This window comes from Halichoeres trimaculatus, unplaced genomic scaffold, assembly GCF_033239565.1.
Source record: "Halichoeres trimaculatus isolate MK-OKI-2021-1 unplaced genomic scaffold, fHalTri1.1 fHalTri1_scaffold_1, whole genome shotgun sequence".
In the NCBI taxonomy this organism is placed as follows: Eukaryota; Metazoa; Chordata; class Actinopteri; order Labriformes; family Labridae; genus Halichoeres; species Halichoeres trimaculatus.
In genome coordinates this window covers 16,262,813-16,276,393 of record NW_027437179.1, presented here as the reverse complement: position 1 = coordinate 16,276,393, position 13,581 = coordinate 16,262,813, and the positions used below count along the sequence as shown (strand labels likewise).

The 13,581-nt window shown below is 42.6% G+C and overlaps 1 protein-coding gene across 1 annotated transcript; it reads right to left on the bottom strand.

The window, feature by feature from the left end:
* Positions 1-4,774: 4,774 nt before the first annotated feature.
* On the bottom strand, positions 4,775-5,997 carry id1 (inhibitor of DNA binding 1, HLH protein). The gene is made up of 2 exons (XM_074674398.1): positions 5,534-5,997; positions 4,775-5,326 (listed from the first exon to the last, which is right to left on the bottom strand). The coding sequence occupies exons 1-2, from the start codon at positions 5,894-5,896 to the stop codon at positions 5,291-5,293; spliced, it is 399 nt and encodes a 132-aa protein (XP_074530499.1). The 5' UTR covers positions 5,897-5,997; the 3' UTR covers positions 4,775-5,290.
* Positions 5,998-13,581: the final 7,584 nt, after the last annotated feature.

The window sequence follows — 13,581 nt, the reverse complement described above, 5'->3', positions numbered from 1 at the left end:
GATCATTCTTTTAAATAATTAAAGAAAAAAAAACTTTATCTGAAATTTTAATACAACTGTTCCTGAAATAAAGAAATTAAAGTAAATGATGACTTTCCAAGAAAAGAAGTTAAAAGAAGCATCAAAAGGAAAAACTTGGTTTAATAACAGGTAGCTACTTAGGATGAGGATAAATGCAGAATCATTCAGAATTATTAGATAATCATAATTAAGTTTTGCAAACAGTCCTTGTGTTTTGAAAGGTTAAAGAAACAAATATTTTGTTTCAATCTTTGAAATGTTTATTGTTATAACACTGAGGAGGCATTCAGCCCTCTGTTTTTATTCTGTCTCAAGATAGAATAAAATAATGCCATTTAATCACATTTGACCATAGTTAAGTCAGAGAAATGTGTTCTGATGGAATTGGTAATCGTCACCAAGGGTACAGCAAAGTCTGTTTAATGCAGGGGTCTTCAACCAGCGGCTCTGGGGCCTCATGCGGCTCTTTGACTTCTTTGCAGTGGCTCCTTGTACTTTAAAAAAATATTATAAAACATATATATATATACATATGTTTCTTACAGAGGGTATTGGTGATTAAAGACACTGACACTGAATGAAATCATGCTTCAACATTTTGTTGAACTACATATTCATCCCATCTGTCAATTAAGCCTGCCACCACTCTACTTCACCTCCTACAACATCAACAGCCCACAATCTTTCCATGCACCTGTGGCTAACCTTGAGTTTGCAGAACTTAAGGCCCTGGCAAGATAACCAAATTTACAAAAAGCCATATCTAGAAGAAAAAACGGATTTCAATTCTGTATGGATGTATTCATTTAACTGACAATGAGCCAGCTTTAATATACATGTGTGATGTGTGGCAAACAACAGAAAATCACGAGATAATGAATATAATAAATATATATTATCAAATGTAAGTATACTTTCTGAACAATTGACATTTTTGAGATTTTAATTTTTCAATTTTGTATTCAAATTGTAAAAAAAATGAAATATTTTTCATAAATATTTTCTTTTTATTTATTTAATAAATATTTTTTTTATCATTTCTGAAAATTTTCAAGCCATTGGGAAGTTTTTAAAGAGTCAAAGACTGTTTCTCTTTTTTTTTTCTTTTTTTTAATAATAAATAATAAAAAAAAAAAATTAGCAAATTTTCGAAAACTTAGTTATTTTAATTTTTTTCAAATTCTTTTATTTCCAAAATTTGAAATTATAACAAATTTATTAAATTAAAAACGTTTTCTTTTTTGCAAATTTGAATGAATTTTTTTGAATATTTCTGCAAAATTAATAAAAAATCTAACACATCACATGTGCAATTTCATCAATCCAAAAAAAAAAAAAAAAAGTTTCTATACTTTTTCCATACATTTTAACTATGTTTAGAATTTTATATACTCTTTAGTCTTTATTGTGAAGATGAAGTAGGTTTTGTGGCTCTAGAATGACTTTGAAAGTAAAGGTTGCAGACCCCTGTTTAATGTAACGAATGTGTCAAAAGTGCAACGTTCCCCCATTACATGAAGAAACATGACACTGAGTCCACTAACCTTTTCAAAGTTGTACTTGTTTACTGATCTGGAGAGGCAGTTCATTATTTAAAGTTGAACCACAGGGGGGCGCTGTCGCCTAGCAATGTTCTGTACTGTACATTACAAAAAGCCAACACTTAAGTCTGCGATTTTTATTGTCTCCACAGGGGGTCGCTGACTACGTGAGGGTTGGTCAAAGAGAGGGCAGGAGGTTTGACTAATGTAAGCAAACTAATACAATCTAAAAATACTAACTGAGATGAGAATTAGAAACAAGTGAGGGATTAATTTCAATACAGTGACTTAATTTGATTCAATGACTGCCAAACACTGCGCAAAGGTTGAGCTTTCATTTTCTCCACCACTCAACTATATTACGTAAGAGTGATTTGTGTCTGCAATATGGATAAAGATCGCAAATTACAAATACAGTGGGAATACTAAAGATTTTTTTATTGTTATTATTTATGTATTTATCTACTTTTCTGAAGAAATACATTTAATGAACTTAAAAAGAAACTGCCTAAAAGCATAGCACTTTTTGCTTCTAAAACACTGGTGCTTAAAAAAGTATAAGTGTATATTCATTAGTAGTAAATGTGTAACATAGGAGAGCACTGTGGGAATCTCTCCCCTGAAGCTCCTCTCTCTCTCTGCCTCTCTCTGTCTGAGTGTTGGCGTGGTTCCCGGCCCATCTGCGGCCTGGCCCGTGGATTACTGTTTGTTAATGTTTCAATCAGCTGTGTGTTGAGGAATGTGGAGCTATTTAACCTGAACTTCCCCAGGTGTGCCGAGGCGCCGCTCAGTCTGGGCCCCGCCGCCCTCCCCTGCCCTTGGCACAAAGCTATCACACAAACACAATCACACACTGGCCACGCCGGGGCTGCAGCTGTGCGCATCGCACCGCAGGGAAATGGGAAAAACATTGCACCAGGGAGACAGAATAAATCTTATAACGAATCGCCTCGCCAAAGCCAGTTTAACCCCTGCAGTGCCGAGAGAGACGAGTACTTCACATTTACAGGATAACACAAAAAACCTCACTGAATTAAATAGTTTTATCAAGTTAAACTTATCTTTTAGATTTTACTTTTCTTCCCTTTTAAACCTTCCCTCATAACTTTACTTAAGTCATTTATTTTGAAAATAAGTAGGCTTACATAAGAAATGCAGAATATGAGGCAGTTTTAGTTATAAAGCACAAAAAAGAGATACCTTCTGACAAGTCTCAGAGTATTTACACCTCACTTAAAAAAAGAGAATATTAACTGTACAGTTGTTGGAAAAAGTTTAAGATCCCTTTGGATTCACTTGGATTTCTGCATAAACTGTGTTCTGATCGTCATCTAAGTCACAACAATAGATAAACACAGTCTGCTTAAACTAACACCACACAAACAATCATGTGTTTTCATGTTTGACTGAACACAGCATGCCAACATTCACAGAGTATGGTAGAAAAAGTATGTGAACCCCAAGGCTAATGACTTCTCCAAGAGCTAAATGGAGTCAGGAGTCATCAAACCTGGAGTCTTATCCATGAGACCAGATTGGAGGTGTTGGTTAAAGCTGCTCTGCCTTCTAAAAAAAAACACACAGCATTTAAAACTTGCTGTTCTCAAGAAGCATTGCCTGATGTGAACCATATATCACTCACAAAACTTAATTTTTGACTTGCATATAGCTGAAAAGGGTTTTATAGTCTCTCTAAAAGATTTGATGTTCATCAGTTTAGCTCTGTGTCCACTCTCCCTTGGAAAAGTTGTCCTGTAAAGATAATTGCAAGAGCACAGCACAGAGTGGGTTGAAGCAGAGTTTCAGCTAAAGACCTACACAAATCTTTGTCCCATGCTAGCATCCCTGTTGACATAAACACAAAACACAACATGCTGCATGTTTGAAGTTAGCAAAAGAGAACCTGGATGATCCACAAAACTACTGGCAAAATATCCTGTGGACAGATGAAACCAAAGTTGAGTTAATTGGAAGAAACACACAGAACTACATGTGGGAGAAAAAAAAGGCCTTGCATGAAACATCAAAACCTCACCCTCAGTGTGAAGTGTGGTGGAGGTGGGATCATGGTTTGGGTCTTCTTTGCTGCCCCAGGATCTGAATTGAATGCTATCATCAACAGAAAAATGAATTCACAAGTTTATGAAGATCATTTTGCAGAAAACCTTGAGATGCTCTGTCCACCAAAAGAAGCTTAACAGAAGATGTGTGATACCACAGGACTTAAACAGAAGAAGATACACCTTCTCACTTACACCAAAATTAGATGCTGTGGCATGACCTCAAGAGACCAATTTAGATCAGAAACCTCAAGAATAGAGCTGAACTGAAACAGTTTTCTAAAGTAGAATGCTCTGAGATTTCTCCTGACTGTTACTCGGGTATGATCTGCATAACAGAAGAAGTTTGGATCAGGTTAAAGCTGCCAAAGGAGGGTCATCCAGTGGTTCATTATTTACAAGAGTTCACATACTTTTTCCACCCTGAACTAGGAATGTTCACATGTTCACAGTATGTGATCAATATTGTTTGTGTGGTATTAGTTTAAGCAGACTGTTTGTCTATTGGTGTGACTTAAAGGAAGATCAGAACACATTGTATGACTTCTTTATATCAAAATCCACTCAAAACAAGTTACTTATTAAGACCAAATAATGGGTGCACCTGTAGATTTTATTTTAACATCAATATAAAGCAGTCTCTGTAATTCTATTCTAAATGAATAAAAATGTATAAATGCATCTCTTCTGATTGTGTGTTTGTTTGATTTATTGCCTGCTCTATTTGTCAATATGTTATAAGTCCATGGTTTAAGTGGAGTTTCCTCTTGTAACATGATATTGTAATGACCAATAGAAAGGCACTTTACAAGTCTAACTGGCTTGGAGCCATTATTTTGACCACCAGCTTTGGTTTTATGTTACCTTAATGACCAAGCAGCTTCTTCAAGGTGTTAAACCCCTTTAACACCTTTTTTCCAACACGTTGTCTATCTCAACACTTTGAGTCTGCTTGTAGGTTGTCTTTTAATCTCAGTTTAAAGAAGACTCACTGCCCACTTAACCTAACGTGTAAGGTTTCACAGCCTCAAAAAAGGCTATCGTTGTGAATAATTTAATACCCTCCTCCCTCCCCATAAATCTGTGTGATTCATCAGCTTTACACTTTCTCTTCAGCCATCCCCCACTCAGAAAACACATGAAGACTTTCAGTTCAAAAATAATTGTCTTGTTTTAATAAAAACACAGATAAAGTACATTGTAAGAAAACAATCTCTTCACATAATGTGGCATTGTAATATACAATACATGTTGTCGCTCAGGAATCTGAGAAATTTACTCTCTTTACTTTTTTTTTACAAAACTTTGAATTCTCTATATCGTGTACACATGATACAAAAAGCGTAACAGAAATTAGCTTTCTTTAAAAACTCTACAAGCAACGAGCGATGCAAGTTGCACTCAACTTGTCTTGGTCCCCTGGCTAACCCAGTCTATCTCCGGACACCACCGATCTTCGTCTTTCATCACCCTCTGATAAATCGAGAGCACAGAGTGACGGATCCTCGTCGCAGACGGATGTCCTCACATGTATTTTTCTAGCACTGGGAGTTTGAAACGTCCCTACTCAGTTCAAGGTTTTCAATCGACGTGTTCGTGTTCACACATCAGGTAGCCTTGTTCGTTCTTTGCGTTTTTCTAGGTGATGGTCCAAAGCTCTGTGGGCTCTTAGCGGCACATGATCCTGTCATCTGAGCAGCCGTTCTGCGAAAAGGAGAAAATAAGGTTGATGAGTACATGTGTGTTGTGCTGATGACACAGTAGTAAGAAGCAAACTGGTGCGCAAAGACAGCTTTTACGCACGGACTTTAAACTTTACGCACGTCTAAAGACAGTTGATAAAGCAGTGCAATCAATCCTTAAAGTGATACCATCAGTTTAGGACTGAAATAAATGTGACAGTATATTTACCTCAACTGCAATGCTAGCGAGCTCTGCGTTCAGGGTGGTCAGCGGCGTGCGAGGGACGGTGCCGATAGAGAGCTGGCGGCTCTTCTCCGGCTCGTCCAGCTCGACCTGCAGGTCCCAGATGTAGTCAATGACATGCTGAAGAATCTCAACTTTGCTCGCCTTCTTGTTGGTAGGCAGAGTAGGGACGAGTTCCTTCAGCTTGCTGTAGCAGCTGTTCATGTCCTGAAGAAAGACCGTCATCTGCTCATCAAGCAGCGGGATCTTGCATTTGGAGATGGTCAGGCTCTGGTCAGACAGGCAGCGCACCATGTCTTCTCCGCCGACCTTGCTCTTCAGGGCGCAGGTAGATCCGACAACCTTCATGTTGATTCGTGTAAGAGGTTTAGTTTCCAAGAAAGTCAAGCGAAGATGAATCCTCTGAGAGGTGTTCACGAGCCAATGTTGACAGTTTGCAACATCCACATGGGCAAACCTCCTCGGCTTTATAGTGGAGCAGCAGCCGAGGGCGGGTCAGAGTGGTCCTGTTTGAAGGCACTACTCCAATGAGATGGCTGCGTTTGTATTGATGGGTCGGCACACAAAAGCACTCTGAGCCAATGTGTGCGCTCGCCTGGTTATCGGGATTTACAATCTGTTTGAGGGATGGCGTTACAAATGGAAACAAATGTGTGTCTTTTATGGGTAATATGTGGGAATCCAGCTGTCCATGGCTTGGGGACTCTGCAGGTGTAGATAGCCTGGGGACAGTTAAGGGGTGGTGAATGCCTGGGTATGCAGTGTGAGAATGTGTGTGGAAAGGGACAGGGTGAATAGAATGAATGGCAAATGATAATTAGGCTACCGTAGTGCCCTACATTTGCCTTTTACAATTGAATATAGCTCTGCAGATGTGGACGACAATTAAAGAGTGAAGTACGACAACTCATCTGAAAAGAAATGACCGACCATGGGAGAGGAGTTCCCATTCTTCATCTTTTGTTATTGCGTTTATGGTGCTTTTTTTTGTACTTTATGTTTTACTGATTAGTTGCCCAGTGTTTAGGAATTTATTTTTTAAGCATTATTTTTAAGAGGCCGCAATTGCGCATTTTTCTATCACCACGAAACTTCTCTCTGAAACTCAGAACTTTCCCTGAGCGTAAAAACGCTGTTTTCACAGCCTTAACTCTCTTTAACCGACTTTTCTGCACTGAGGGAAGCCGAGTGCGTGGATCAGCCTCTCGGATTCCTTCACATGTTTCTGCACTGTGTGCTCAGCCTTGTGTGCACACTCAGATCACATCGCTCTGTTCTGAATCTTCCCCCCAGATTGTCCAAACAAGCCCGAGCAGACTGGCAGGCGCCAGCGCGCTGACGTCACCCATTCATCCGAGCCTTGACGCCTGTCAGCCTGGCGCCGCTCGGGCGGTCTCCATGGAGACGTCAAACAAGAGCGCTCACACTCTGCACTCTTCCATTCACCTGCGTGGCGCGAGGAGGCCTGAGAACAAACCGGCTCCAGAGCTTTTGTCGTTCATTTATCACCTTTAAGCAGCGGGATGAGATTACCGCCCCGCGCACCTGCAGAGCCCCGCTGTCAGCCGGTTAACAGAGAGGCAGAGGAGGGGGGAGGCTCGGCATCACCATGTTACTGCGTTTTAACACGAAACAATTGTAGCATTCCTCCACACAGCCCACTTTCACTCATGTACTAGTTGATAACATAAAAGTGGCTCTGAAATCTTTTATTTTTTATCAACAGATCTGCATTCTAACAGCTTCAAAAAGAAACAAACTTTTTAAATTTATTAAAAATGCATAACTGAGAGAAGAATATGTGTAAAGGCTTTGAAGTGACAACAAAAAATAAAAGAAATTACTGTTTTTATGAAAAAAACAATGACAATAAATAATGTTTGACACAGTCATACCAACAAAAAAGAAAACTAAAAATATTTAACTTATGTATTAAATATTGTTTTCCTGCATGAAATATCTTCACATTTGTATAAACTAATTAGTTTTAGTGATAAAAATGAATTTTGGCACAGGAATAAAAAAAGCCACATATTACTTCTTCTTATCTTCTTTTTTGGTCTGTTGAATGTCAGGAAAAATAATTCAAATGAATATTTTACAGTTCAAACTACCCAGAGTGAAAAGCATACACATGTGTTTTCATAGTGGTGAATGATTGAAAACTTTTAACACAATTTATTTTTATTTTTCAGATGATGTTGCACAGAGATTTCTGTTTTAAATGTAAGCAAACTCAAGATCTTACTTGGATGTCATTCTCTGATGACCATGGATGAATAAAACATATTCCAGTAATCTCAGATTATTCCAGCAGCTGCAAAATATCAGTTTTTTAAAAAATGCACTTTTTGGCAAAGTAACCGTTACCATCCTTTTGACTGCAAATCTTTATACATTGCAGATTTTTCACATCCAATCTAACAAAAATTGGCATGACCATAAAGTAATTAAAACGATTTTAATAGGACTGCTATTTAAAGATCTTCTGCTTAGATGTGCACAGATGGTATACCAGACCAGACCAGAGATAATGTCAGTATTGCCGTGCTGTCTTGTGACTAAGTTTACTACTCCCGGGACTGTTTCTTCTAGCTGTTTCAGTAGCCTGTAAAAAGTTTTAAAGAACTTTCTTTTTTCCTTTTCTTTTTTTGCCCTCTGTCCTAGGTCGCAGCTGACGGGGCGGAGGGAGGGCCGGGTGGGCAGAACAATGGGAGTGCGGTGCAGGGATTGTGGGAGAGAATCTAGGCTGGAGCCACAGTGTCTGGAGCGCCCCTCCACTCCCCTCATCCAGCTTTTGTTCAGCTGCAAAAGCTATCAGCACTTCCTACTGACACCAACAATAACTCCACACAGCTGGGCCCTTTTTAGCCTGTTTACAGCACATCAAGGCAAGGGGAGAGAGAAGACAGAGGGAAGAGGCAGAGGAGGGGAGAGAAAAGTGAAACATATTAGCTCCTGATTTTAACTGACAGATCAGCAGTGCCCTCTCCTCACTTCTTCTTCCCTCCTTCATCGCTAACACAGACTTCATTTCCCAGTGGACTCTCTACACGAGGGTTCATTATCGCTTCACATTGTGTTTCTAAAATAAGCTACTGTCAGTGAAACATTCTGCATCCATCAAACAGCCAAAAGACAACACTTGTTGTCTTTTGCCTGGGGACATTGTGCATCTTTGCTAAATTTGTGCAGGTACACATATCATTTCCCAGAAGCAGCCTTCAGTAAAATTACATTTGGAACAATTACATTTAGTGGAGAGGAAACATGTTAGCTAATACGCCCTCTTTATCGCTCCGGCAAATAGATCTACAAAAGCACACCACAGGAAAGCACAAGGGGAAAAGTTTGTGCGTGTATCCACTCAGAGGAAATAGGACATTCCAGCAATGCTTTCACACTTTTGCTGATGTTATTATTACTGCAGGGACAATAAGTGGTGTGTGTACTACTTCCTGAAACATGAAAGTGACCGGAGCACAATACTGGAGAGGAAAGTATAAATGGATTCTTAGAGTATGGGCTTTAACTTCAGGACCATTTCTCAGATACCCCCGTTGAAAAGAAAAAGACAGGAATTTTATTATGAACGGCAGCAAGGAGTATGTTTTCAACAATTTTTACTCACACACACTCACACACACACACACACACACACACACACACACACACACACACACACACACACACACACACACACACACACACACACACACACACACAGGCCATCTCAGCGCAGCTGTGGGATTAGTTTCCAGTTCCCAGTCTCACTCTTCCTGTTTGCTTGATAATGATCACACCTGTGTGCAGGTGTGTGGAGAGGCTCACATGGGACTGGGAGGGGTGAGTTTGGTTTTGGATACAAAAACTCTAACCACACCACAGTGTCGCGTCATCTTTCACCGATGATGTGAAGTGATGATTGACCGGTGCCACCCAGGACTCGTCAGCCTCACACAGACGTGGTGGAAGTTTGAGCTGAATGTGAAAGCTCCTCACACTCTGTCTCCCTGCTTTGTGGGTGTGTGTTGTGTATGTTTCCGCATGGATTCTTGGTGTGTCCCAGCATGGCCCTGGCACCTCCCTGGGCAGTCCTGCCTCTGTAATGACTGAGGGCCCGTGGTTGGGAGTCACTTCCTGTGGGAGTCCTGGTTCAGAGATGTGTCATCAGCAGGGCAGACGGACTGGAGCCTCGCTGCCTGTTGGTGTTTTTCCTGTGTGCGTACTGCAGACTAGGTGGGTAGATGGATTCCTACTCTGAAAGAGAGCCAGGGGTGGGTTACAGAGAACACTATCTCCATCTGATAGTGGAGTGCGGGAAGCCTCACAGAGATCCTTGAAGCTCCGCAGGTGTCCTCTACTCCATGTCCTTGGCCCAGGAGGACTCACAGGGACAGCTTGGTCTCCCTCTATCTCTTTCTCTCTCTTGTGTACATGTGTGTGTGCATTCATCGGACCCAAAGCCCACCCCTCCTTAACACCCCTGTGGCCATCTCCCTCTGCCTGGTTCCCACACACACTATCAAAGCCCTTTAATGGCTTCTAATTAGCTCCCCATCTGCTGGTGACAGCGCACTGGTGGCATGCTAAAGCACCCATTGAGAGCATAGGCATTGTGCTCTGGAATACTTTCCACTCCAGTGGCAATTGCCTGGAGAGAGAGCTTTAGTTGGGGTGTGGGGGTTGCTGGGGTGGGGCTGGGTGAGGAGGGGTGAGAAGGAGAAGGAGAAGGAGAAGGAGAAGGAGGAGGGGATGCTGGTTAAGGTTTTCTACAGTCAGGGCTAGGGGGAGGACAGGGGTGGAGGGATACACAATGGGTGACAGTGTTACGGCTTGTTGCAAATCTAATAACGCCAAGGTCCCTTTTCTGTCCACTGGTCCACTGGTCAGCCCCCCCTCCCCAAACTATTTCTGCTTCTTATTTAGCAACAGTTTGCAGCCAACATTTCACACAGGTAGTGTTATTCATACCCAACGCTGCAGGGTCAAAACTGGCCTCACAATAAGGATGAGCTTTGTTATCTGGAGAAACCCTGTGGCCCTGGGTTGTTGCTCCTCTCTTGGACCGAACAATGGATTCACCTCTATGGAAACTGTAAACGTAGCCTAATGAGGTCTCTTCATTAGCAGAATCTGCCCATGTGTGAATGCGGCCTGTTTGTCACATCCTATAAGGCCTTGTCTTTTCCAGGACTTCCAGCAGAGCACCGGTCCACTGGTAGCAGAAGGAGGGACCAGCTGTTCTCAGCTGGTAGCCAGAGGATGCTGCTGGGGGACCGGCCTGCTGGCCAGCTGCCCTCTGCTTTAGGAGGGAAAAGAGGGACAAACAATGACTGCTTCAGGGTGACCAGCAGATCACCTCCAGGTTTATAAATACTAAGTGTGACAGCACTGATGGACTTACTAGGTGACATAACAGATGTCTGAATAACTGATCGTCAGTGTAGATGAGTTTTCAGGTGTACATGTTATCCGCTTTAGATGTTTGTTAACACTTGAAGGAAAATTTCACATTTTGGGTTAACTTTAGGAAAAAATCTCAAGAGATTTTTTTGACAAGCCTCTTGGTATTTTTTTAATTACATTTGAGGACTTAGCTCAATATTGATAAATGCAGATTTTAACAATTCAAAATGTGTTCCTCTGAAGACTTTCACCAAGTGTCCAAACTAACAAAACAAAACAAGAGATGTGTCTTTTTTATCTTCATGTTCGACTCTATGACAACTGAATGTCCTGTTTAGCAATGACACAGCTCATTATAAAGCCACATATTTTTCTTTTTGTGTGTGTTTGTGTGTGTGTGTGAGCATGAGACAAATGGTCTGTCACCTAACCTCTCTCTCATCCCACACCGGACACACACATACACAAAGACACACACACACACACACACACACACACACACACACACACACACATCGGCACATCCCCACAGCTGCACAGAGGCGTCCAGTCAGCATGGCCAGGGGACATGGGAGCCAAAGCCCAAAGATGGAGCATGGACAGTGGCAGCTGGGGAGCTGACAAAGCCCCATTCAGAAGGCCCAGGCCTGGGGACAATGGCTGGGCCAGGCTGAGCCCTCTCCTCCACTCTTCCACCCAAAGATTAATACTTCAGATGGGCTTCCCGGTGGCAGGCAGGGCTAAAAGGAGAGCCCTCCTGTTTGTCACTGGGCATTGTGCGAGTCGCCTGAGAACCAACCTCTTGGATGAGCTTGACAAATGAGAGCCGCCATTGACAGTGAACAGATTGGGTCTGCCACTTTTGTTTTGATTGTGGAGCGGGTATAATCAAGTTATTTGGGCCTCGGGGAGTTTTTGTTTCTCTCTCCTGATGCTCTTGACACTTAAGTCCCACCTTAACAGTCACTGCTGGCTCAGCTGTGATCTGAGTGCGCTCAAGTTTCCCCTTCTGTTTGTTGTTTCTATTTATCAAAGCTGTATAGAGGGCACAACAGCAAGAGGAAGTTAATTTACTTGGGTGTGGGAATCTGCCTATCCATTCATGTGCATCACAGAAGCAAGTGCAGGTGCAACAGGTGTAGGTGTGTGTATTCTTGTCACATTCAATAGGGCTACAGAGATGTTTTTGTCATGCTTTCTATGCAGATGTCCCCTGTGCACTGTACCTGAGCAATGTTAAAAGAACAGCTCAGCCGGGGGGACTGCAGTAACCAGAGACCCAGTTAGGTAAGAGCTGAAGCTAAACACAAGCAGTTCAGGTGAACACCCCCCTCCCCCATCTCCTTCACCTTTCCTCTGAAAGCCTGTGAGTGCAGCACAGGTGTTTAGCCCCCAGCAAGGCAGCATTTCAGGTTAAACTGTAAGAACGCTGCCCCGCCTTCACACCGGGAACCTAGAAGTGGCCGCAGAGTACACAGCGTCACACCTGCACACCTGTGCGTGTTTTGCTACTGTGATCACATCACATGATTTCACAATAGGAAATATTCTTGATAACCGTGTCAGAGGAAAGTTCAGTCAGGCAGGGAGAATATATTTTCAGTTTCACTCTGGCACTCATGGCAAAATTAAACTAAATCAGAGTTACTTTCCAGAGTCTGCAAAGAAAACTTGAACTGTTGTAGGGTTTGCAGAGTAATCCTTCCTGACAAGAGAGTGAGAGCTTCAATTAATTTTCCCCACCACCCCTCAGCCTCACAATTAAAGTAAGGGATTAAAAGTTTGTTGTTTGCTCCAAAGCCACACCTCAGAGGACCTGGTGCCATCTGTCCATCCTGGTGTTATTGCTCCACAAGAACCAGCCATTCTCACGATAAAGGAATGTGCCCTTCTAGTAAACATACATCGACCCCCTTAAGTTCGACAAGCCGCACAATTCCCACTTCACTCCCATCCCTCTTGCGTCCCCTCATCCTCTCTAGTCTCCATCACCTACCCATCCACCCCCCCTGCATTCCTCTACTACCAGTCTCCCAGTCCCTTCAACTGCCCAGATCCTTCCCTGGTTCCCACGTAGAGCTGAGAGAAACACGGCTAAGACAAGTGCCCTGCTTTTCACCCAGGACCCACTTCCAGGAATCTGCTTGTGTGAAACTTCGATGCAGCAGAAGGTGCCCTACTTTTAAACTTCATTCTTCTCCCTGGGATTGTTTCAGAGAGTGTAACAAAAGGGGAAAGAGCCTGTGTGTGGGTCAGCAGGGGTGTGTGCGTATGTGCATCTAGGTTATACACGGTTGCATGTGTTCGCGTGCACGCCTGTGTTTGTGCAACAGTGTGTATGCGAGTGTGCACGTGAGGGGAGGGCTGGAGGATTATAAAGAGGAAGTGAATGGGAAGTACACACTCAGTGACAAAATAAGAGGGAGACATTCCTTTGCTGCCCCTCCCCTCCTCCTCCCCTGCTCCCTCTTTCTCTCCTCTCCCTCGGCTGTGGCAAGGCCCTGGGAAAATCAAACAGGTGGTTTGGGCCTGGCAGGAAAGCTGGCTGGGCCCAGGGTGGGCAGGCCTACAGGCTGCTGGGGGCTATCAAAAGCTCTTAGGCCCAGCTTTAGGCCAACACTCTG